This window comes from Crotalus tigris, unplaced genomic scaffold, assembly GCF_016545835.1.
Source record: "Crotalus tigris isolate CLP2741 ecotype Arizona unplaced genomic scaffold, ASM1654583v1 scf7180000017639.5415321, whole genome shotgun sequence".
NCBI lineage: Eukaryota > Metazoa > Chordata > Lepidosauria > Squamata > Viperidae > Crotalus > Crotalus tigris.
Window position 1 is genome coordinate 554894 of NW_024096532.1, and position 24205 is coordinate 579098.

Genomic DNA, 24205 nt, shown 5'->3' on the forward strand with positions numbered 1-24205 from the left:
CTTCCCAAGTTTTTACTCATTCAACATCCTTTACTAAGTCTTCCTTCTTGATTAGTATCAATTTAAAATGATTGCTGTTCTTGCGCTTTTCTTTACCTTGTAAAAAAGAAAGTTGCCAGCAAGATAAGCCGTTATTTCCTGCGTTTGACAAAGTTTGTCTCTCAGTAGATGTAAAAATCTCCTTTTGTGGCTCTTTAAATCATCTGCAAATTCAGTTTAAGTTTATTTGACAGTATTTCTAGCCCACATCAATTCTGAAAGATTTTGAGAGAAGCGGCGAATAACTTTCCTTGGGGGGAAATTAGAGAAAACTACAAGATTAATTTGGATTTAATATAGAGACATAGCTTTGACAAATTTGGGGACTAAAAATATTTTTAAGACTTATTTTTGAAAAGATATTTGGGAAATTGGTGAAATAAATTTGGACTTAAAAGCTGGAAGATGGATGTTAGCAACATCTAGTGGCGAACCGTGGCGTTACAATTTATTATGCTTAAAGAAAATTTGGCAGGAAGCCCAGACATAGATAAGGCTCTTTGTTGTTCCTGGAAACTTTCACTTTTGCAGACTGCAGCTGGGAAAAGGTGGGGGAAATCCTTGGGCTGTTTTATCTGCATGAAGGAGACAATAAACCATTCTGAATTGGCCGGCCTGGATTACAAATATTGACTGACTTTTAGTTTCAAGAATTATCAAGAAATATTAGGAAACAGTGGGAAAGTTGCTCCTGGAATATTTCTCTTTGGAAAAAACATGGATAATCAATAAGAAAGTGTAAATGGACTTCAGAAAGAAATTATTTCCATGTTGAAATCAGTTCAAGAGACAATTGTTTTAAATTATGAGGAGACTAAAAAAATTAAATAACATAAATGAGCAACTCTCCAACTTAAACTTACAAGCAAAAAACATTCAGAAAATGACCATAAAGAATGAACTAGTAACTCAGAAACCAGAAGAAAAAATAGAGGAAACTGATATAAAGATGGAGAGTTTGAAAGAAGAAACCAACAGACAGGTACAGATAAATAAAAATTTGGAAGACCCAGCTATAATACCAGAAATGGGAAAGACATTTTACTTTTCAAGACTTCAGAACATATTTGAGGACAAGGAAGAAGAATTGATAGAATAGATGACAGAGCTGTTAGGAGAAATGCTGAAAACTGGGGAACAAGAAATTAAAAGAAACTGAAGGAGAAAGAAAATGGAGGCTGTTTAACAAATATAAATAGATTAAGCATTTTTACAAAAACACTTTAATTAAATTGTCTTTTTTATTCCAAATAATATATATAGAAACAGAGGAGGAAATACTTGGTGAGCTAAATGCACTGACTTGCAAAGTTATTTGGCAAAGGAAGAAAGCTAGAGTAAGACTGAAGAAAATAGAGGTCCTGACTAATTAGATGAGGTATTATACCATCTAATGCAGGGGTCCCCAACCGCAGTCCATGGACCGGTACTGGGCCGTGGCATGCCAGCAACCAGTCTGCACAAACTAGGAAAGCCCCATCCGTGAGATGCAGGCAGCATACAAAACCATGCACCCTCCGGTCCGCAGAAAAACCTCTCTCCACAGAACCAGTCCCTGGTGCCCAAAAGGTTGGGGACCTCTAATCTAATGGATGTTTGATATGATTTAAAAAAATAGACAATTGTTAGAAATAAAAGGACCATTATAAATTAGAAGGATGTGATTTGTAACTAGGATAACATAATTTTCTATAAGATGGGAAATATGAAAATACTGAGAGGGTTGGTATAAGGGAAGCTTTTAATTACCCAAATTATGAGAAAAATGATAATTGATAAAGTTATTTTGAATATTGATGTGAAATTAAAATTGAAAAAAAAGAGAAAAAACAGGATACGGATTGATAAGGGAACTCTGATTGCAAATACATTTGAGATATGTTTTGGTTAGAGAAGATATTTTAAACTGATATTATTGACACTATGTATAACATTAGAAACATGTGATGAAGATGTTTATATTTAATTGTATAGATATTAATAGTAAGAATTATATTTGCATAGTGTGGAAAATGCTTATTATTGGAAGAACAGAGGATCAGAGAAACACTGGATGGTGTAGGATTGGATATTTTGAGTGAAAGTTAATATGTACCACTGAATGATGAACCCAGACACCGAGTTATTTATTAAGTACTTACGATTGTAAAACTTGAATTTAATAAAATATTTATATAAAAAAGAAGGAAGGAAAGAGCAAAGGAAGGGAAGAAGGAAGGAAGGAAGGAAGGAAGGAAGGAAGGAAGGAAGGAAGGAAGGAAGGAAGGAAGGAAGGTTTTTTAATCACCCTTTCCTTCCCATTTGCCCAACTCATGTCTTATATTGACCTTGGTAATTATAATAATTAAAGCAAAACCAAGCTCTAGATCTTTGTCTAAATAAAGAGCAACCTGCTGCTCAATCTTGGTTGGCATTTTGATACCAACATCTAATTAAATATCCTTTAGGATAAAAAAAAAATTCAGAGAGGTTTTAGCAAGTTACAACCTATGTCTTTTCCTTGGTTGAGCAAGCAGTGGTGATGCTAGCTGGATTTCCCAACTTTGACAAATTTCTAAGTATAAGGACTTCTGCTCCCAGAATTCCACAGCCAGCATACCATTGCTAAGAATTCTGAGAGTTGAAATTCACTCATCTTCAGTTTGCCAAGGTTGGGAAACATTGCACAATATTACTTTTATTTGCATTGCCACATATTTTAATGCAGATTTTTTTCAACAAGATTCTCAAATTCATTCATTCCTAGCAGGAATGGATATTTTTAACCTACAGTGCAACTCCTTCCTTCTTTTGTTTATGTTCTATTTGAACAAATCTTATCCTTCAGCTGCTGTTTTGCACCTAGACCTAGGGCAATCATGACTAGTAACTTAGTGCTGTCATCCATTCAGCCCTTTGATTGGACAATTTCTGAGAGGTATAATCCCATCTGCAAAAGACAGAAAAAGAGAGAAAAGCAAGCAGCATTCTTAGTTTTTAATGTTCCTTTTAGGATTGCTCTCAATGCAATCCGGAAGTGATCTTGCTGCTCTGTCAAAGTGTATCTTGTTCCTTCTGCATCTTTTATTCCATTTCCAAGTTGCAGCAGGATAGTGAAGTCTCAGAGCATGACATAACCTTGACCGCAGAACAAAGCGGCAGCATTCTGCTGACGCTTTCTCCCTTTCAACTCCGCAGGTGCGAGAGTTGGAGGCAGAACTGGATGCCGAGAGAAAGCAAAGGGCCCAAGCGCTTGCTGCCCGGAAGAAGTTGGAGATGGATCTTCAGGAAGCCCAGGCACAACTGGATGCTACCACCAAGGGAAGGGACGAAGCTTTGAAACAGCTGCGCAAGTTGCAGGTATCTTTCGGTGTCAATGTAGGCAACTAGGGAGAGAAAGTTTCAACTTTCATAGTATAAGAAGTTGTGTTTCTGTTCCAGAGAGCATTGGCATGGGGGAAATCTTTAAATAAGTAAAAAGGGGGATGTGGTGGAATGTAGTATGGATTCCCAGGAGGGAGGGGCCTCATTCCAGAGGACCAAGAGGCTGTGAAGTTTAGATAATTTGGTTGGAAGAAAAAGTGTTCAGACAGCTCCTCCCTGGAAGTTCTCAGTATCTTTAGTCATGCAAGTAGTTGCTTTGCTTTGGCAAAATTTCAGTCTATAAGTGAGGAACAATAAAAGAAACCGCTTAGGAGTAACTCTGCATGGTTTCTTGGTTTTTGGAGCCTGACAGAGAAGAACATACAGGTAGTCCTCATTTAGCGATCACAGTTCAGACAGGTGACTGATCATTAAGCAAAGCATTTGCTAAATGAAAGTGTGATTATGCTTACAATCTTACTTCAGCTTTGCTTTATAGACAGTGAAGGTTGTAAATGAGAGGATTGGTCATCAAGTTACTTTTTCTTTACTGTTGTTAACTGGGAACAGTTGCTAAATGTGGCAGTTGCTAAATGAAGACTATCTGTACTGTACTATTATTCTAGTTTTATATAGATATTTATATGTAAACTTACATTCAAAAGAGTATCCATCAATACTGAATAATAATAGTAGTAGTAGTAGTAGTAGTAGTAGTAGTAGTAGTAGTAATAGTAGTAGTAGTAAAGTTGGAAAGGACCTTGGAGGTCATCTAGCCAACCCCCTGCTCAGGCAGGAAACCCTATACCAGTGGTTCTCAACCTGTGGGTCGAGACCCCATTTGGGGTCGAACAACCATTTCATGGGGGTCGCCAAACAATGCAGTCCGCCATTTTTTTCCCCCTTTTCCTTAGCTGTGCTACTCCCTTTTATTCTATTGGCTTTTGAAAGCCAATAGAATAGACTCTCTTGAATAGAGTCTAATTCTATTGGCTTTCAAAAACCAATAGGAATTGTCCAGGCTGTCTCTGCCCTGCTGAGCCCGCCAAAAGTCCCATTCTGCAAACAATGCTGCACCAGTTGAGTAGTCCGCGACTTACGACCAGTTGAGTAGTCCTCGACTTACGACCGATTGGGGGGTCGCGGCATTAAAAAGGTTGAGAACCATTGCCTATACCATTTCAGACAAATGGCTGTCCAATCTCTTCTTAAAAACTTCCAGTGTTGGAACATTCACCACTTCTGGAGGCAGGTTGTTCCACTGGTTAATTGTTCTCACTGTCAGGAAGTTTCTCCTTAGTTCTAGGTTGCTTCTCTCCTTGGTTAGTTTCCATCTGTTGTACATAGCCTTTGGCTTAAGGTGCAGCCCCCAAACCGATAACCTTGTGCTACTTTCATTTTTCTCTTAATTCCAGGCCCAGATGAAGGAACTCTGGCGAGAGGTTGAAGAAGCCCGGGCAGCTCGTGAGGAGATTTTTATTCAGTCTCGTGAGAGTGAGAAGAAGCTGAAAAATCTGGAGGCAGAACTACTGCAGCTTCAAGAGGTGAGCAGGAGGCTCTGCAATGTGTGGTGCTGAACAGGAATATGAGTCTAGGAGAGAGATGTAGACTGCAACTCCCAGAATGTCCCAGAGCAGATATGCATAACATATTCAATCTGAGCCTCCAAAATATATTCCTTAACAAAATAGGACCTCTTAGCTTCTGGTAAGTGTAAGATAGGAATCCCCGCTTTGTTGGTGGAAGGTTCTGAATCAGAAGGCAGTGGGAAATATACCAATTGACAGCAATAGCAATAGAACTTAGACTTATATACTGCTTCACAGTGCTCTACAGTCCTCTCTAAGTGGTTTACAGAGTCAGCCTATTGCCCCCAACAATCTGGGTCCTCATTTTACCAACCTTGGAAAGATGGAAGGCTGAGTTAACCTTGGAACAGTTAGAATCGAACTCTTGGCAGTAGGCAGAATTAGCCTGCACTACTGCATTCTAACCACTGCGCCACCATGGCTCTCTGATCAAAGATTCTTCCAAGAAGCTATATCATATCCAGCTCACTCCATCTTTTGCTACATGTTTTCCATCACTTATAGGAACTGGCAGCGTCAGAGCGAGCCAAGAGGCAGGCCCAACAGGAGCGTGATGACCTGGCAGATGAGCTGGCCAATGGGAACAGTGGCAAGTAAGTGCACAGGAACCTTACTCCCTTATTCCCACTTTCTGAATTCCATTTTCATGGAACTTTTGTATGGAATGGATTGTTCATAATTAATCTGACCTGGATTGATTAACAGCCTCTATTCTATAAGTAGTATTTAACTTAGGACTATAATTGGGACTGGAATCGTGGTTGTTAAACAAAGCAGTGGTTAAATAGTAGGGACACAGGTAGGCAGCTAAGGCTTGTAGTGTGCTTTAGCATGCAGGCAAGGAGCACATTAAAATCCTTTTTACTGTATTCTGCACCTTCTGCAGGTTTCCCCATTGACTTTCTGGGAAACCTGGCAGAGATGATTGCAGTGGTGATCACATGATTGCAGAGCACTTGGTAACTGGTTATAAGTCTGAACAGGTTACCGAGCACCCAGATCGAGACCACATGACCGCAGTGTGTGTGTGTGTGTGTGTGTGTGTGTGTGTGTGTGTGTGTGTGTGTGATGTTTTTTGATGGTCAGAAGTATTTTACAAGCCATAAAGCACCCTTTCCTAGGCTGTTGTTAATTTAAACAATCATTGATTTTAATGGTTGTTCAGCAAGGACTACCTATAGCAGACATGTCAAACACAAGGCCCGGGGGCCGGATGCAGCCCACGAAGTGGTTTCATGTGGCCTACGAAGCCATCCTGGAAATAGTGAGGGAACAGCCCCCTCTGCCTTTGCCCTGGCCCAGGCCAGCCGGGAGCTAATGTACAATTTTGTGGTGGCTATCTATGCTGAAACGCATTCAGTCTTAGCTCCACAAGGCTGTCTGGAAACAGCGAGGAACCTGGAGAACCTTGAGTAGCAGCCTTGAAGAAGTGGGGCTGGGCTTGGTGCCGCGGATGCTCAAGGGCCAGGCTGGGTGTTTGACCTCTGCTGCCCAGGGCTCTGGGCAGCCTGCACCACCATCCAGCCCCCCCCCCCCGCCGCATGGCCTGAGAGTAATAGTGAGGCTCCTCCAGTGGACCATGCCTTGGCACTTGCCCCGGTCCCACCCCCTTCTGCCAGAGACCCTCAGATCTGTCCCACTCCTGCCCAGGCCCCCACAGGCACCCTTGATGCGAACAATGTAGAGCTGGCCATGCCCATCCAGTAGGCCACACCCACTCCATCCATGCTCACGCAGTAGGCCGCACCCACCCTGGCCACAGCCATCCGGCCCCCTGAGGGCAACCACAATGCTGATGCAGCCCTCAATGAAATTGAGTTTGACACCCCTGACCTATAGTAATTAATTCTACAACTGCCATAAGGTTTACTACAGACTATTTTTACTGACAATCTTTCATCCTGTTATGTTCTCATCTATTTTTGTGACTGCTTTTAAAAATGGTAAAATGCAGTTGTCAGTACCAGGGTCAGTTTGTGCTGGCCAGCCTAGCCAAATGTTCAGCAAGGAAAATATGCTGGTGGAACCACAATTAGAAGCTTATTATAATGTTGCCATACCGCACAGGAGGCAATTAGCGGATAACACCAATAATAGAGAACTTTGCTTGATGAGATCATTGACATGAATATGCCAGGAGAGTTTTAGCCATTTTATCTGACCCAGAACCATGGTGTGCAATCTCTCTTTTGTGCCTGTTGGATTGCAGACAAAGCAATGACTCAAACTAATCGTGTAGAAACAGCCTCAATGCTCTTGAGGATGTCCTCTTAGTTTCCTGCCAAGCCCTAATTCACCACTGTTGTTTTTAATCTCCATTTAAGGTCCGCTCTTCTAGATGAAAAACGCCACTTGGAGGCAAGAATTGCACAGCTGGAGGAGGAACTGGATGAAGAGCAAAGCAACATGGAACTCATGAATGACCGCTACCGTAAGCTCAGCATGCAGGTAAGATGGCTGCTTCTAAGCAGGTTGAATCTGGACTGTAAAATTCAGCCAGTGCCAAAACCTCCTTCTGATTTCTCTCTCATTCTGTCCTCCTTGCAGGTGGAAACAATCACCACCGAATTGGCGGCGGAGCGGAGCTTCTCTCAGAAGACTGAAAACGCCCGGCAACAGCTGGAGCGCCAGAACAAAGACTTGAGGGCCAAGTTGGGTGAGATGGACTCATCTGTGAAGTCCAAGTACAAGTTGGCCATTGCAACTCTGGAGTCCAAGGTGGCCCAGCTAGAAGAACAGCTGGAACAGGAGTCCAGGTGAGGCGATGACAGCATCACTGCTGGCATTGAATTCTGGGCTCTGAAGACGGCTTGGCAGAATAATTAGAAAGCCATGAGAATAAGATCAGACATCTCAGGGCTCGATCCTTTTGGAAGGCCAGGTGCCATCCTGATTAAAGGTGGAAGAGACAGGATCAGAAAAAGGAAAGGAGGCAAGGAGGTTGTCCTGGAGGAATACAAGCTAATTTGAAGAGTAATCCACATGTAGCTCCGTTTCCATCTGTCCTGTTTGCCATTGTTTGCTCCCTAGAGACTAAAATGGACATTCTGAAACTTAAGCTGGACACAGACAAGGAGTGTATATCGGAGGTGGTGGCCCTTTGAGAGCTGAGTGCAATGAAATTTCATTTTGATGTATGCTGATTGGTGTACATTCAAAGTGACAATAAAGTTGGTGTTGTTGTTGTTAGTGGTGGAATCCAGGGTCTACTATGGATGGGCAGTCAATTCAGAGTAGCTGGAGCCATATCTTGCAAATGGCCAGGACTGCGGCTTTCTATTTTCTTCCTCAGTTTGAGGGAGGGAGTGTTAAGTTTTAAAAATATTAAACAATTTAAGCCTATTTTAGTGTTTATGCTACCATTATCATGTGTTTCGGTCTCATGATGGTGATCAGGAGGCCTTAGAAAGGAAAACAGGTCTAGAGGCCGCATATTAGCCACCCATGCTCTATGTTTTCATTGTATGGTAAAGAATAACACATGTGGTGTGTATTTGATCCTCCTCCCATATTGTAGGGCTGTGGTATCTAACCTTGGCAACTTTGGAACTTGTGAACTCCCAGAATTCTCTAGCCAGAATTCCCCAGCCAACTATGCTGGCTGAAGAATTCTGGGAATTGAAATCCACAGGTCTTAAAGTTGCCAAGGTTGGACACCCCTGTTGTAGGGCATAAGGCGGAGTAAGGAACTGTAGAAATATTCTCATGAGTAGGGGCTGGGAGAATCAAGAGGATGAAGAGTTCATTGCTTGTATTCATACTGTCAAAATAAGCCCATTGAATTTAGCGGAACAATAAACTAGTTATGAGTCTCTTAAATCCACTTGATTTCTATGTCTCTGCTCTAGATAATGACTGACTCTATGTGGATTCATCTATTTCTTCTTAAATTGCTCTCTCCTTTCTTAGAGAGAGGATGCTGTCAGGAAAACTTGTGAGAAGGGCAGAGAAGAAACTCAAGGAAGTGCTTCTGCAGGTTGATGAAGAGAGGAGAAATGCTGACCAGTATAAAGATCAGGTATGTTATAGATGTGCTAACCCAGTGGTCTTCAAACTTGGCCCTTTTATGACTTGTGGACTTCAACTCCCAGAATTCCTCAGCCTGGCATTCTAGCTGAGGAATTCTGGGAGTTGAAGTCCACAAGTTATAAGAGGGCCAAGTTTGAAGACACCTGTGCTAACCTAATATTTTTCAGACTTCACCACTTTAAGATGTGTGGACTTCAAATCCCAGAATTCCACAGCCAGCATCTTAAAAGTGGACATGTTTGAAAAACACTGGGCTAACCTATCCTTATTTTTTCATCCTGGACATTGGGTTCAGGGTTCAATGATTGGAAAGGAGGAAAGAGTGAAAAGGGTAACTTACTTTTGAAAAGTGCCATACAAATGCCTGTTTTCCTATCTTTTTTTCCTGATGCCTTACTTTTTAGATATAGTGTATATTTTTCTTTTATTTTGCACTTTTTAAGCATTAAAATAAACTAACCGAGCTATGCCATAAAGAAAGCTAAAATGTACATGTCTTGCTAAGAACTCTTAAAGTAACTTATACTTTTGGGGGAATCTTTTTTTCATTTTTATAGCTTTTGAAGCTAAAATGGTGAGGCCCCTTACTGTTGAACCCGCAGAGAATTACTCTGTAAGTGCCTTCATCTCAGGAGCAGAGATAAAGGCTTCGCTTCTGTGGCTGTTTTTGGCAGGTTGAAAAAGGCCACCTGCGGCTGAAGCAGCTGAAACGTCAGCTGGAGGAGGCGGAAGAAGAAGCCTCACGGGCCAACGCCAGCCGTCGTCGCATGCAGCGTGAACTTGAGGATGTCACTGAATCAGCAGAATCCATGAATCGCGAAGTCACCAGCCTGCGGAATCGTCTCAGGTGAGCGGTGTCATGTGGTCAGGGCTCAGTAGTACAGATGGTCCTCACTTAACAACAGCAAATCGAACTGGAATTTATCTTCTAAAGTGCAGTGTCACATGACTATACCACTTAAAAACGGAAATTCCAAGTTCTGGTTGCCATTATTTAACAATAACGGCTTACCGCAGCTCATTAAAAAAGGATGTGACCTGGTTACCATTTGCAACCTCCTGCCAGCTTCCCCACTGGTTTGCTTGTAGGAAGCCAGCAAAGAAGTTTGCAAATGGCGATCTCGTAACTGCAGGGACACTGCGACATAAACGCTTGAACTGGTCGTAACTACCATTCATTCAGCACCATTCTAAGTTTGAATGGCTGCTGAAGAAGTGGTCAAGGACCACCTGTGATTGAGTTAAAAACAGTATGCTTCTCTCTGTAATGTTTTTAGCCCAAACCAATCCTGAAAGATTATCCTGCTAATCTCTCTCCATGTATATTTTTACCCCAACGTGCTTGTGGACACTGTATAGTTTGGTCCTTGTTCGTCCTCTTTTTGCTGTGTTCATTATTTCTGCCATCCCTAGTCTACTTTAGATGTGATCTAAAACATCTGGCAGATGTTTTAGATCACAAGATCCCATACCATTATGCAAATCCAAACCACCTGGAGGGCACCTACATCCGACTACAGAATATTAATTCAGTGCCAGAAGGAGAGAGGGGGAAGGGAGGGAGAGAGGGAGGGAGAGAGAGAGAGAGAGAGAGAGAGAGAGAGAGAGAGAGAGAGAGAGAGAGAGAGAGAGAGAGAGAGAGAGAGAGAGAGAGAGAGAGAGAGAGAATGGCTAGGAAATACTGGGAGCTGTAAGTTCACATCTGGAAGTTGCCCACGTAGACAAATACTGGTTCGCCACGTAGCCTCAGAACATCTGGTAAAAAATAAGAAGCTGCAGCCAGATGCAGTGTAGCATTTTAATAGGAGAAAAAGCTAGAACAGAACAATTTGAGAGCCACAGGGCCACCAGATAGTGGAACAGTTTGGTGTAGTTCTTGCTTATTTTCCATTTCTGTGTCTACAACAGGAGCGAATTGTTTTTTACTCTATTTTTGCTTGGTCTGCCTATCTGAAGGAATTCCATGAACTGTGTGGGATGTGTAGAGCATTCATAACAGCTTTCCTCATCCTGTTTCTCTCCAGAAATGTTGGAACTTAGCTCCCATCAATTCTTCCAGAACGTAAGATCTAAAACAGGGGTGGGCAACTATGGCAACTTTATGACCTGGCTCAGGAACTCTGGGAGTTGAAGTCCATAGGTCGTAAAGTTGTTATAGTTCCCCCCCCCCATCTAAAAGGTTTTCTGTTTTATTTATAGAAGGGACAACAACAGTCATATGTTTATTCTTAGGGAGTCTGAAATATATTTTCTTGTGACAGAAGCTTTATACCGATCCGTGGTATGCTGCTGTTTTTCCAGGGGGTTCACAGAAGTCTGTGTGATGGGTCCTAGTGGCTAGATTAAGGTCATTTGCTAAGATTTATGCTCAACTATAAATTTGAATTGAGACCTCTCTAAGTCAAATTCAACACTCTGTATTGACAACATGATTCTGGTAATGCTGGAGATGTCAAGCAAGCAGGGATAGTCCTCAACTTACGACAGGTCATTTAGCAACTGTTCAAGATTAGCAACTGTTCAACCTTGGAATTACTTATGACCTGGATTTGAAGTTACGACGGTTGTTCCCCTCAAGTCATGTGACTGAAAATTGGGAATTTGACAAGACAGACCCATTTATGGCTGTTTGCATGTCCCAGGATCATAGGACCACATTTTACAATAGTTTTGCCAAAACCCGGCACGTCTGGTTTTCGGCAAAGCTGGGCCCATACCAAATCATAGATTTGCTTAACGATCACGTAGTACACTTAATGACTGTGATATTCAGTGACTAGTGATCCACTTAACACCCACTGCCAAAAAGGCCGTAAAATCAGGTCAGTCACATTTTTGACTATCAGGACTTACAACCATGATGGGCAGGCTCCATTACAGTCACAGGTCAAGGATAACTGTAAGAATCCCTTGCCCAAAGATGATATATAGGTATCCTCGACCTATGACCACAATTGGGGCCAAAATATCCCCTGCTAAGCAGGATAGCTTTGCCCCATAGTATGATCTTTCTTGTCTCATTTATTAAGTGAATCATGCAAAGTTAGTAACATGGTTGTTAAGTGAATCTGGTTTCCCCCATTGGCTTCGCTTGTCAGAAGGTCAAAAAACGTGATCACATACAGTAACCCCAGGATACTGTAACTGTCATAAATAAGAACCAATTGCCAAGCATCTGAATTTTGATCACATGACCATGAGGATGCCGCAGTGGTCGTATTGCTTCTTTTGTTGCTGTTATAACTATAAACAGTCGCTAAACCAGGGGTAGGCAACCTTGGCTCTTTTGTGAATTGTGGACTTCAACTCCCAGAATTCCTGAGCCAGTCATGCTGAGGGGAAAGGGAGAGTTTCCAAGCTGAGCCAGGAATTCTGGGAGTTGAAGTCCACAAGTCATAAAAGAGCCAAGGTTGCCTACCCCTGCACTAGATGAATAGTTGTAAGTTGACTACTTGACGTATAATTCCCCTGACTGCAGCCATTTTTAAATCTGATGCTCTGTTGATTCTGCACACCTTCTAATATTTTCCCACAAATGAGAGGCTAATTCTGTAGCCACTTAAGTCCTTACTCTATCCTCAACTTAAAATCAGTCAGTTCTTTATCTAAAGCAATGGCTCTTCTGCCCAAGAACCTGAACTGCCTATCTCACACCCGTCTTGTTTCCTTTTTGATGCTTCTGCTCCTCTTTCAGAGTGGTGTTCTTTCCAGATCATGTGTTCATGTTTGCATCTTTCCTTTTTTTTCCTTTTTTCCATTTCATCCTTTTCTCGACTCTACAGCAAGTTAGAACGACGTCAACGGAAGTATGTTCTCACTCTCCTCCCTCACCCTCCCCATGTCTGCATGTGTGTGTTGTGTAGCTTTGAGGTGGGATTGTATATGCGTGGGTGTGCACTTGCAGCACAGAAACGCTCTGCTTCCCTGTTCCCAGTTAAAGTTAAAACAGACTTGACAGCAGAGACCCATGATTTGCTGGCTTCCTGTTCTCATTTTTTAGCACAAAATATAGCTGCCGGACACTCCCAATTTATGACTGGAGGAAGAGGTGCTTAATTCTTTCCCTCGTATAAGGAAAATGTCTCATGTAAGACACAAGTTATTTGTCTAACTACATTAATCCAGTTTTCTCAGGCTGTGAATGTAGATTCTGAGGAGAGAAAAGATCCCTTTTTAATTCAAGAAGAATTGAATGTTGGACTTTCTGTGAGTTGCAGTCTGTAATGTTTGCACGCACGTGTACACAACACAGGCATTCGGATTCACAAACATTATTAAACTGCAACTCTGGAAGATCAAGTGACTTTCCATGTGACACTTCTAAAACTTTCCAGCCTTCTGCTTATTTGCTTCCTTGCCCATTCTTCAAGGATTTGAAGAAGGCATGCATAGTTCTTGTATTTGTTTCACATTGCTTTAGCTTCTCCACAGCCTTGGAAGAGGGCTGAGGGGTCAGTCTTCATGGCTGAGTGGTGATTTGAACCTAGGTCTTAGGGTTCTTCTCTGACAAGCTGTAACTACGCTCCCCCTTCTTTTTGCAATGCAAATACAACCTGGGGACAATTTGGAACTGGCCAGTGGCACAAGGATTAAGATTCAAGCACTTCTTCCACCAGTCCTGCTGTACAGATCAATTGCTTTCCCCTTTGTTTTTTTTGCCAGGCCCCATATGTCTGTTCCAGCAAAAACAACTGAAACGCTTGCTAGATGCATCTGGCAACTTTGAATCCCAGGCCAAAGAATGCTTAAACTGCAGCAGGAGAAGGCAGGGAGGGCTTGCTATCCATGTGAGCTTCTAGCTATGCCTAGCTATCCCAGCAAAAGCGGGGTGGGATACAAAAAACGCTGAATAGGCTTGTGCTAGCTCTTCTTTGTGGTTTTTCCGCTAGTCTAATGGCAAGAATCCTTGTGATTGTGATAAGTGCAGCCCTTTGAACAGCTTCTGGGGATTTCAGACCCAGCCAAGGGTGTTAGTGGATAGAAGGTATTTTGCAAACAAGGGTGTTTTCCTCCTTTCCCGGGAAAACAATGCTTCTCCTTTGGCTTTGCTGCTACCTATCAGCAGCCATATCCTCACACTCTTTTCCAAAGGAGAAAGAACAGAAAACATTAGCAATTTGAGGATTCGGGTTCAAAACATGGGAAAGAGCGAGATTGTGGGTTGCCAGTGGCAATGATAATCTTAGCACCACAGAGTTGGTAACACTCTTACTGATAACTTAAAAGAACACATTTAAACTTGTATTCATTGCTTGAAAACTGCTTTCATGAGGCCTTTTACATATCAGTGCATGTACATAACATACATTTCGATAACATTTTTCTTGCATACTGGCATTATCCTAAAATGCCTAGTATAAAAAACAAAACCCAGAGCCTTATTAGTATATTTCCAAATAAATCAGGTGCAAGGTTAACTCTTTAAGTTGAGATACTGTAATTCACTAAAAATGGCCAGAGAAAGGTGTTTTATATTGAGGTGTGGAGTTGCTACCCTTCCCTCTATACACCAGTTTTAAAAATATACAGAACACATCCTCTCTTATCTTCTGATGTATTGTGGAGCCCTTGGTACTCTCTGAGCTTGGCTGTCTTCTTGCAGCCGTTTCATTACCAAGCTAGGTAACAACATCAGTGCTAGTAGGGAGAGGAGCTTGTTCTCATTTTATATACTAGTGACCTGCTGTGTCAGTGTTGGTGGGAGTGTGGTTTTGGTAATTCCTTTATTGGGCTGCTGTTTATTGTTAGTTTGTTTGGCTGTTCTTCATTTGGAGTACCACCAAGACCTTTTCCACAAATACTGTCATGTATATAAAATGGGAACAAACCCCAAACACTGATGATGTTACCTAGCTTGGTAATGAGACGGCTGCAAGAAGACAGCCAAGCTCAGAGAGTACCAAGGGCTCCACAATACATCAGAAGATAAAAGAGGATGTGTTCTGTATATTTTTAAAACTGGTGTATAGAGGGAAGGGTAGCAACTCCACACCTCAATATAAAACACCTTTCTCTGGCCATTTTTAGTGAATTACAGTATCTCAACTTAAAGAGTTAACCTTGCACCTGATTTATTTGGAAATATACTAATAAGGCTCTGGGTTTTGTTTTTTATACTAGGCATTTTAGGATAATGCCAGTATGCAAGAAAAATGTTATCGAAATGTATGTTATGTACATGCACTGGTATGTAAAAGGCCTCATGAAAGCAGTTTTCAAGCAATGAATACAAGTTTAAATGTGTTCTTTTAAGTTATCAGTAAGAGTGTTACCAACTCTGTGATGCTAAGATTATCATTGCCACTGGCAACCCACAATCTCGCTCTTTCCCATGTTTTGAACCCGAATCCTCAAATTGCTAATGTTTTCTGTTCTTTCTCCTTTGGAAAAGAGTGTGAGGATATGGCTGCTGATAGGTAGCAGCAAAGCCAAAGGAGAAGCATTGTTTTCCCGAGAAAGGAGGAAAACAACCTTGTTTGCAAAATACCTTCTATCCACTAACACCCTTGGCTGGGTCTGAAATCCCCAGAAGCTGTTCAAAGGAAAGCAGCACTGATGATGTTACTTAGTGTGGTAATGAAATGTCTGCAAGAAAACAACCAAGGACCCTACAGTTCAACCCTGAGCTACAGATATTCTCTTCTGTTGATATTCTGAAGGGTTAATTAATTCTTTTTTTCCCCACATTGATTTGGGGGTTTTTTGGGGGGAGGGAGGCAGGGTACCTAAATATAACAGTGCTAGACGAATTAATGCTGACTAAGTGTGCTTATGTATTTGGGGGACTACTGAGCCTTTTCTTAGAAGCCTCTTTCTTAAAACCTCTTAATTGCTGAACATTCAACCTGGCACAACATTAGTAATTAATCACCCTCAGCATTAATCATCTCTCTCTTATGGAAGATAAAGCCATGCCTTAATTACCGGGTTTCTCTTTTTTCTTATGAAATAGCACAATTTCACATTGAAAAAGAAAAAACAGGAAACTAGTTATTACACACGCACACACACACACACACACACACACACACTGTGAACTGATGAAAAATTTTACCTGTGTATTACTGCGTTGCACACAAAGCAGTCAGAAGCAAAAGCTTTGGAGACTTCTTAATTAGTTTTGAGAGCCTACTCTGAGGCCTCTGAGGAAATATACAACGGTCTCTTGCTTGTGGAGACAGCCAGTGTGCAGCCACAATATTAGATTATGTCATTTAGAAAGTGCTACAGAAATGCTGAGTGTGGAAGTTATCAGAAATCAGATATTAGAAGCAGAAGTCCAAGCATCCCTGGGTCCCATAAAGACACTAGATAGGAGAAGAACATGAGTGGAACAGGCTGCCAAATAGAGACCTACATTGTAGATAGAAACCTACATTGCCCTGAACCTTCGGAGAAAAATGAATGAGGCTGACCTTGGTCGTGGTGCTCCCTGAATGCAGATGGCAGCGACTGCACTCTGCATCTCTTTGGGGACTGCCCTGCTTTCCTTGTCATTGGCAACCCGATAAGACTGTGGCTTTAAACTGAACAACTGGAGCTGCATTAAGAATTTGCCCAAATCTGTTATGTATGTGAGATACTTCTAGCTTCTTTGAACTTGGCAAAAGAAAACAAAATAGACAGCCTCCCAGATATTGTGGGTTCACACTTACTTGGCCTTCTCTAGTCCTGGCTTAGCTAATGGAATGACATATATATAATGGGGAGGGGGTGTCTTTGTGTGATACGGAGGGCAAGTCCAGCTTATAAACAGGATGTTGGCTCAGGTTAAGTGCTGGGATGTAACAGCAGCATTTCTCCTCTCTCCTCTGCTGTCCATTCGCAGGCGCACACCTCTCAGCTTCACCACCCGCACCGTGCGGCAGGTCTTCCGTCTTGATGGCGTCTCAGACGAGGAGACCGAGGACCCCGAGAGCGACTCGCCGTCTACAAACCACCAGCCTCCCCAGCCCCTGGTGCCCTCCCAAGGCCAGTCACCAGTACCTGCTGCCGAAGAGCCAGCCCAGACTCAATAAATGGGAAGAATCAGACTCCAATTGGATGGGGTGGGAGAGGATAGGGACCCTACCCTTGCACAATGTCTGGCATCTCTAAGGAAAAGAAAAGAAAAAAAAAAACACTCCCCCCCCCTCCTTTCTTGCCACTTGCAATCTTGGATCTCTCAGCAATCTCTTTGTATCCAGCTGCACTTTAATATCAACTCACCCCTGAGGGGTGGAAAAAATAGGGCGGCGGCGGAGGAAAATGGGGGAAGGGGGGGGGGTGTCTGGATCTTCACTCTGTTTTTCTTAATGAAAACTCCCAACTCAAATAGCCATTGTTTTCTCTTGCACCTTTTATTCCCCGACCGTTTTCTTCTTGTTTTTCCAACTCTAGTCTGAACATGCAAAAGATTCCCAGCCCAAAGAGGAAACGGGGCAGCCAAGGGGTTCATGAACGCAACAGAGGGTGGAAAGGAATGGCTCTCTGCCACTGTGCTGTGGCTTCTTGGTAAAGTTGCTGGTACTGAGATGCCTTCAGCTTTTCCACAAAGACCCCCCTTCCCTCCATGCACCACTGAGAGGCAGCTATGCTTGGGGTGCCTTCTGCTCCCCCTGACCCCCCCCCCAACTTCCTGGCTTCATCTCAGTCCTACTTTTGGGCTCCCTGTTCCTGGGGACAGGGTGTGCTGCAGAGCCTTCTCAGGTTCCCTCTTGGAGGAGGTCCAGATTTGATCATCTCTGCTTCTTCCAGCAGACTTGGCTTGCTGGAGTGACTTTGACTCTCCATTTGCTGCTAGTAGAACCCGCCCAGGGTCTGGGCTAACGGGAGTAAATGAACTGAAAACCATTCATCTCAGCTTGCCTTCTCTGTTCTGAAGGGGGACTTGGATGCCACCCTCTCTGCATATCATGGCCAGCAGCCAAAGAGCACTTTGATTTGTCACCTCCTCATCCCTTACTCTTAATATTGCTAAAACTGCTATGGGAGGTGATGGGTGATTTAAAAAAGAAATGAAATGAAATGAAAAACCTATGATGATAAAAGTTAGGATTTGCAAACTCCGTAGGCAAAATAACCAAGATAACCTCAAAATTATATCCTAGCATTACCCTTCCTCAACTGGAAGGCTGCCATCCCATTATTGGAATGACAGTGCATTTGGGAGGGGGGAGGAAATGAGGGAGGGGAATCAGGTTGGAGAAGACTCTTTGTACTTATTTAATCTTGCTTAATTGCATGTGAGTAGACTTTAGACAGGTAGCCCTTGACTTACAACCGTTTGTTTAGTGACTGTTAGAAGTTAAAATGGCTTCTGAAAAAAGTGACTTACAACCAGTCCTTGCACTTGCCACCAGTCCTCGCACTTACAACCTTTGCAGCATTCCCCACAGTCACATGACCAAAATTCAGGTGCTTGGCCACCACTGGCATCTATTTACAAAGGTTGCAGCATCCCAGAATCAGGTGGTCACTATTTGTGACCTTCCCAGCTGGCTTCTGACAAAGTCAATTTGGAGAGAAGCCAGATTCGCTTAAAGACTGCATGATTCACTTCACTGATTTGCTTAACAACTGGGGCAAAAAGGGTCTTAACATCGGGAGCAACTCTCTTAACAGCCATCTTGCTTAGCAATGAAAATTCTAGTCCCAATTTTGGTCATAAATCAAGGACTACTTGTATGCAACAAATGTTGAATCTGGGTTCTGGACATAAGCATTTGGTAAAAGCTGCAGCAACATCAAAATGACACACATAACTGTACTGCCCTTCTCTGTGAAAATCCATGTTTCTCCTGGATTAAGTGTCCTTGCATTAATTGCTTTCCCCCTCAGAAAGAGAAAGAACAAATAGAGTAACTTTAAAAGAATCAATGCTGTGTCTCCACGTCTTTCTTCTGATCTGCATATGCTGCTGCTGCTGCTTGTAGCTGCTTATCACAATCATTTACTTTCACACCTGAAGCTATTTTTGCTACCTACGCAACTCCTTACCAAAGTAAAAGTCCAAATTCTCTATCACCCGCCATCCCCAAATACAAACATCAGGCTTCACGGTAAGACAAGATGGAGTTAAACATTGCATAATTATAATCCAACAGGGTATTCTTGCATAACAGAGCCGAGATTCGGACCTGATTTGCCAAAAATAAGTATCCTGGCTTGCAATACTATGGAGCCTGATCGATATTTGCATTCCCTTATTTTAGGAATAACAAGTGCCTCACTATGAAGACGTAGTGCTGTTTTGCACCTTCAGTTGTCTCCAAGACACAGATAGCCAGCATGTGGGGAAAATATTGTATATGAAAATGTGTGATTAGCGTCTCATGCAATCCATCTTTGGAAGCAACTGCTGCTTTCCTCTGGGAAAACAGTGTCTGTTGTATGAAGCGGTTCTTGCCATAAAATGTGGAAGGAAAGCGCATTGAGAGGCCTCTGATTTTGCTCCACTGCAGCTTCTGATTTTAATTCCTTACTAGTGGTGCACATTCCATGCCAATCCTCATTGCACACCCCTTTATTTATTGGGACAAAACTACAGCTGGCAAGTTATTGATAGGCCCCAGGTTTTGAGACATTGCAATCCAATCCTATGCATGTTTATTCAGAAGCAGAATGCCCTGTGTTAGAAGGAGTTTACTCCAAGGTAAGTGTATAAAATATCAGTTGTAAACCTAATAATCTCTAGCACTTACATAGCACTTTAGTGTGTTTGAAGGATTTCACATGGTATAAAGGTTGAACTTAACCTATGATGTGCACCTTTTATAAAGCAGCAGCAAATGGGTAGCAAACGAAAAAATAAATACAAGTCCAGCCTAATTCTGCACTTAAGAGTTCGCTACTAAGGGTTTGCAAATCTTAGCTTGGACTCATAGGAACTCATCCAGAGGTTTGTGCTTCTCTGGAACAAGGAATTGGCTCTGGAGGTGGGCTTGCCTTCTCTCTCTATATATATATATTTATATATATTTTCAGCATGATAATTTCTTGTCTTAATTTGTTTTAATTCTGTCTTATTTGTTTCTAACAAAAGTTTCCCCCCAACAACATTGTTTTACTTCAAGCCCAGTGGGTTTGCATTTTTAAAAAATATTTTTGTCTCCCCCCTCCCTTTTTTTTTCTTTGCTGTTTGAATCTGTTTGGAATTTTCTTATCCTAATGTAAAGGGCCATAGCAAATACCCTACTCTTTTTTGTTTTGTTTTGTTAAAAAAGAAAAAAAAGTACTTTCTAAGAAAAAGTATGACTTCTATTAAAAGTTCATCTCAGATAACCGGACTTCTATATGTATTTTTATTTCGCTTCTAGTTTTATTTCCAAGTTTGCTATCATGTTTCATTTATTATGAAAGATCACGGTGATGGAATTACGGTATGGAGATTTCTGTTGAAAAATCTGCTAGTTGTTCCTCTATTTCAGTTTAGCCTTCGGATATAATCCAATACTGGAATTTTAGCTTCCAAAATATATAACTCAATTCTGTGCTGGCTGGGGAATTCTGGGAGTTGAAGTCCATCATCTTAAAGTTGCCCAGGTTGAGAGACACTGCTAGAGGAGCCAATAATTGAACATAAAAGTCTGCTTTTTGATAATTATATCGTCTTCATGAAGGGTTCTTTGGAAACTGTCAGGACAGGAATGGGGCCAACTTTTTCAAGAGTCTTCTAAACAAGTGGAACCCCAATATTGTCTAGGACAAGGTGTCAAACTCGCAACATCATGTGATGTGTCGCAATCTATTGTGAGTTTTTTTCCCATTGATGGCAATGTGGGTGGGCACGGTTTCAGTATGATGCATCTGGCCTGCAGGCCGGCAGTTTGACACCCCTGTTCTAGGATCTGGAGGACCCAGATTGGCAAGAAGCTGCACTGTAAGGCTTTTCCTTAGCCAAGAAACAACTCATAATCCATGGAAGGCAGCCTAAAGGTGCACGTGCTGCAGCCATCAAAGCTCCTCTGAGAGTTATTTCCCAATTGTAATAGTTTTTATTATCAAGACTGCACAACTCCATAGAAACTTTTTAATGTGGCCGAAGGGGGAAATACTAAACATGCAGATAGCAATCACTGCAACCATAATCAAATGCTAATTAAATCAATTTTTGTTTTTATTGTATACTGTGATTGCCCTGTTTTGGACAATGCAGCCTCCAGCATATTTTTGTAGCTCTTGTCTACTTATTATTATCCAATTACAGATAGTCTTTGACTGTCCAAAGTTGCAATGGCACTGGAAAAGTGACTTATGACTGTTTTTCACATGACCGTTGCTGCATCCCCATGGTCGGGTGATCAAAATTCAGACGCTTGGCAACTATTTCATATTTATGATTGTTGCTATGTCCCAAGATCATGTGATCACCTTTTGCGACTTTCTAACAAGCAAAGTCAAGGGGGAAGGCAGATTAGCAACAGCACTTAGACTCGTATACCGCTTCACAGTGCTTTACAGCCCTCTCTAAGCAGTTTACAGAGTCAGCATGTTGGCCCCAACAACCTGGCTCCCCATTTTATCAACCTTGGAAGGATGGAAGGTTGAGTCAGAATCGAACTCCTGGCAGTGAAGAGTGAGTTAGCCTCCAACCCCACATTCTAACCACTGCACCACCACAGCTTAGATTCACTTAACAACTGTGTTACTAACTTAACAACTGCAGTGATTCACTTAACAACTATGGCAAGAAAGATTGTAAAATGGGGCAATATTCACTTAACAAATATCTCACTTAGCGACAGAAATACTAGGCTCAGTTGTGGTTGTAAGTCAAGGACTATGGTCATTTTTTTCCTCCAATTTTGGAATTGTTGTCTTTGGAATTTGGCAAACTATGCACACACCAGCCATTCACAAAAGCCGAGCCTTGCTAGCTCAGATAAAAAGGATTAAATTTGTATTTATTAATTAGATTTACAACCTGACTTTTGTTCAAATGCTCAGGAAGATGATGTAGATTAGATGAAGGCAATAAAATGTTCCCTCAATGCTGCTCCCAAAAACTATATTAGTAGCCTTCCCATTCTGAAACAGGCAAAAATATATTGATACCAAAGGCCTGTGGTGAAACTATATTTATATCATTATATTGATTGCTTAGAATAAAGATCTTACTAATTCACATTCATAAGATTACTGTATTTTCACAAAAGGTTGCATGATTTTTAGCACTTCAGTAAAGTATCTTTGCTATCATCCCTTGGGGCCTCCAGTTTATTTCTGAAACTGCTCAGAGGACAATGGATACTTGAGACATTTGACTAAGCCGACTTAAGAATCTTTTCTTAATCTACCAGCCCAGAGATCCATTCTGGAGTGGTGTGTCAATCCACATTCTTAATCCTTGAAAATTTTTTGATTTATTGTAGGTAAGCTTTGCATTATTGTTTGGCTAGAGACAGAATACTATTAGAAAAAAAGGTCAGCTAATATCAAATACAAACAAAAAAATCTGCACTGTAAGGTATAATCTTAGCTTAGATTCAGCAGAATACTTTAGAACAATTAATATATAAATGACTAATAAAGTTATTTAATGCAGATGTACCAAAAAGATCCCTCTATTCTTGGATTTAAAAAACTTTCATACATACCTTTAGAAAGGCTCTTGAATAAACATACCAGTTATGAAAAAAAAGGATCTGTTCTTTTACGGCAAGGGACCAACAAATAGTAAAACTAAAGGGACAATTTTCTCAGTGGAAGGCCTGATGCTTTTTTATTGAGACACAAATTATGTTGACAAGGGTAAGCAGTGAGCTGACCAAATTTGTGAATGATAATTATCAGAGGGCAAAGTAGTTTAAGTAAGGGTGACGTGAAGCATTTGTTGGAACAACCTCTTCTATCAGCACATCACAGTGATGGAGACGATCTGTAACCACTGAGGAAAAAGATGCTGGATCATACCAAATAACTCAATGAAGCTGTTAGCTCAGTGTCTAGCAGCTGTGAAAAAAAAGCACATTCCACACATGAAATCACTAAGAAAGAGACTGCAAAAATTGTAATGCCCTTATTATAAATCTATTGTATGCCCATATCTGGATTTCAACATCTGAAAATGGATCTATAATAGGAAAAAAATAGGATAGAACCAGCAGCAAAGTGGATGGACTTCATTAGTGGTAGTTCGTGCACCATTGGAAGACAAGGTTGGGGATAGATTGTCTTGAAGAAAAATTATCTACACAGTCTCTAGAAGTTAATACTGACTTGATGGCACATGATCATCATCAGAACATGTGGGTCTCACTCCTTAGCTTAGAACAGGTATGTCAAACTGCCGGCCCATGGGCCGGATGCGTCACACTGAAACTGCGCCCATCCCATTGCCAGCAATAGGGAAAAAGACACGATATGTCGTGCGACATCGCAATACGTCACGTGACATCACGAGTTTGACATGCCTGGCTTAGAAGAAGGCAACTGAAGGACACAAACTATACAAAATCATGTTTGGTGCGATAAAGTGGACAGAGAAAATTCTTAACCCAATAAAACTGGGAGATTTAGAATATATGAAATAACTACTTCACACAGCACATAATATATATGTCAACTGGAAATATTTGAGAGAGACGCTTGAATGAGGCGCTGGTTGCCCTTTGTAAGAAACAAAATGTTGGACTAAAATGGCCCTTACCCTGATGCAGAAAGGCTGCACTAATGTTCTTAAGAACGCCTACCATTTTTGTCATTCATACTTGACTCATGTTATTGCTGTTTATAAATATTTAGTCTCTTTTCATTTCATTGAGTGAGCTCTCTTACAAAGTTGTGAACAAATAAGTAGTAATCAGCTTCATTAGAGGGCAACTTTAGTTATTTTGAACTAAACTTATTTATATCCCAGATTTAGTTTAGGACCTTAGGAGGGCATACAAATCTCCCACTAGCTCGACCTAAGAATTGAAGTGTATCTGACCAAAGTCACATACATTTGCTGGTATTCTTGTCCAAAATCTCAGAGGAGAAAATTTAGGCAAGTTGCTCCCTATTGTTTGTCTATTACTGTATCCCCCCCCCCCCATGCCTTCACTATAATTACCTTCTTGCTTTTCTCTCCTATCCACAAGATAGGTGAAGATGATTGCTTTTGCACTGACAGTTTGCCCAGAACAGGTGAAAGGAAGGCAGTTATTTGGATGATCTAACATACAGATTCCACATAATCTATGGCCATATACACTCACTGGGAGTGGGTTTCCATTCAGAAACTG

At 41.6% G+C, this 24205-nt stretch overlaps 1 protein-coding gene across 11 annotated transcripts in view; it reads left to right on the forward strand.

Annotated features, from left to right (window-relative positions):
• LOC120304436 (myosin-10-like) overlaps window positions 1-20264 on the forward strand; it is a 76970-nt gene extending 56706 nt beyond the window's left edge. For 6 of the 11 annotated variants that reach the window (XM_039334976.1, XM_039334981.1, XM_039334977.1 and 3 more), the window contains 9 exons: window positions 3217-3378; window positions 4797-4925; window positions 5475-5563; window positions 7295-7418; window positions 7518-7726; window positions 8880-8988; window positions 9674-9846; window positions 12782-12805; window positions 16828-20264. In XM_039334976.1, the coding sequence (XP_039190910.1) occupies window positions 3217-3378; window positions 4797-4925; window positions 5475-5563; window positions 7295-7418; window positions 7518-7726; window positions 8880-8988; window positions 9674-9846; window positions 12782-12805; window positions 16828-17017 (1209 nt within the window). In that variant the 3' untranslated portion in view covers window positions 17018-20264. Of the gene's footprint in view, window positions 1-3216; window positions 3379-4796; window positions 4926-5474; window positions 5564-7294; window positions 7419-7517; window positions 7727-8879; window positions 8989-9673; window positions 9851-12781; window positions 12806-16827 lie in introns of those variants that run through there. The other 5 variants (XM_039334978.1, XM_039334983.1, XM_039334987.1 and 2 more) reach the window with 2 other exon arrangements.
• The last annotated feature ends 3941 nt before the right edge of the window (window positions 20265-24205 follow it).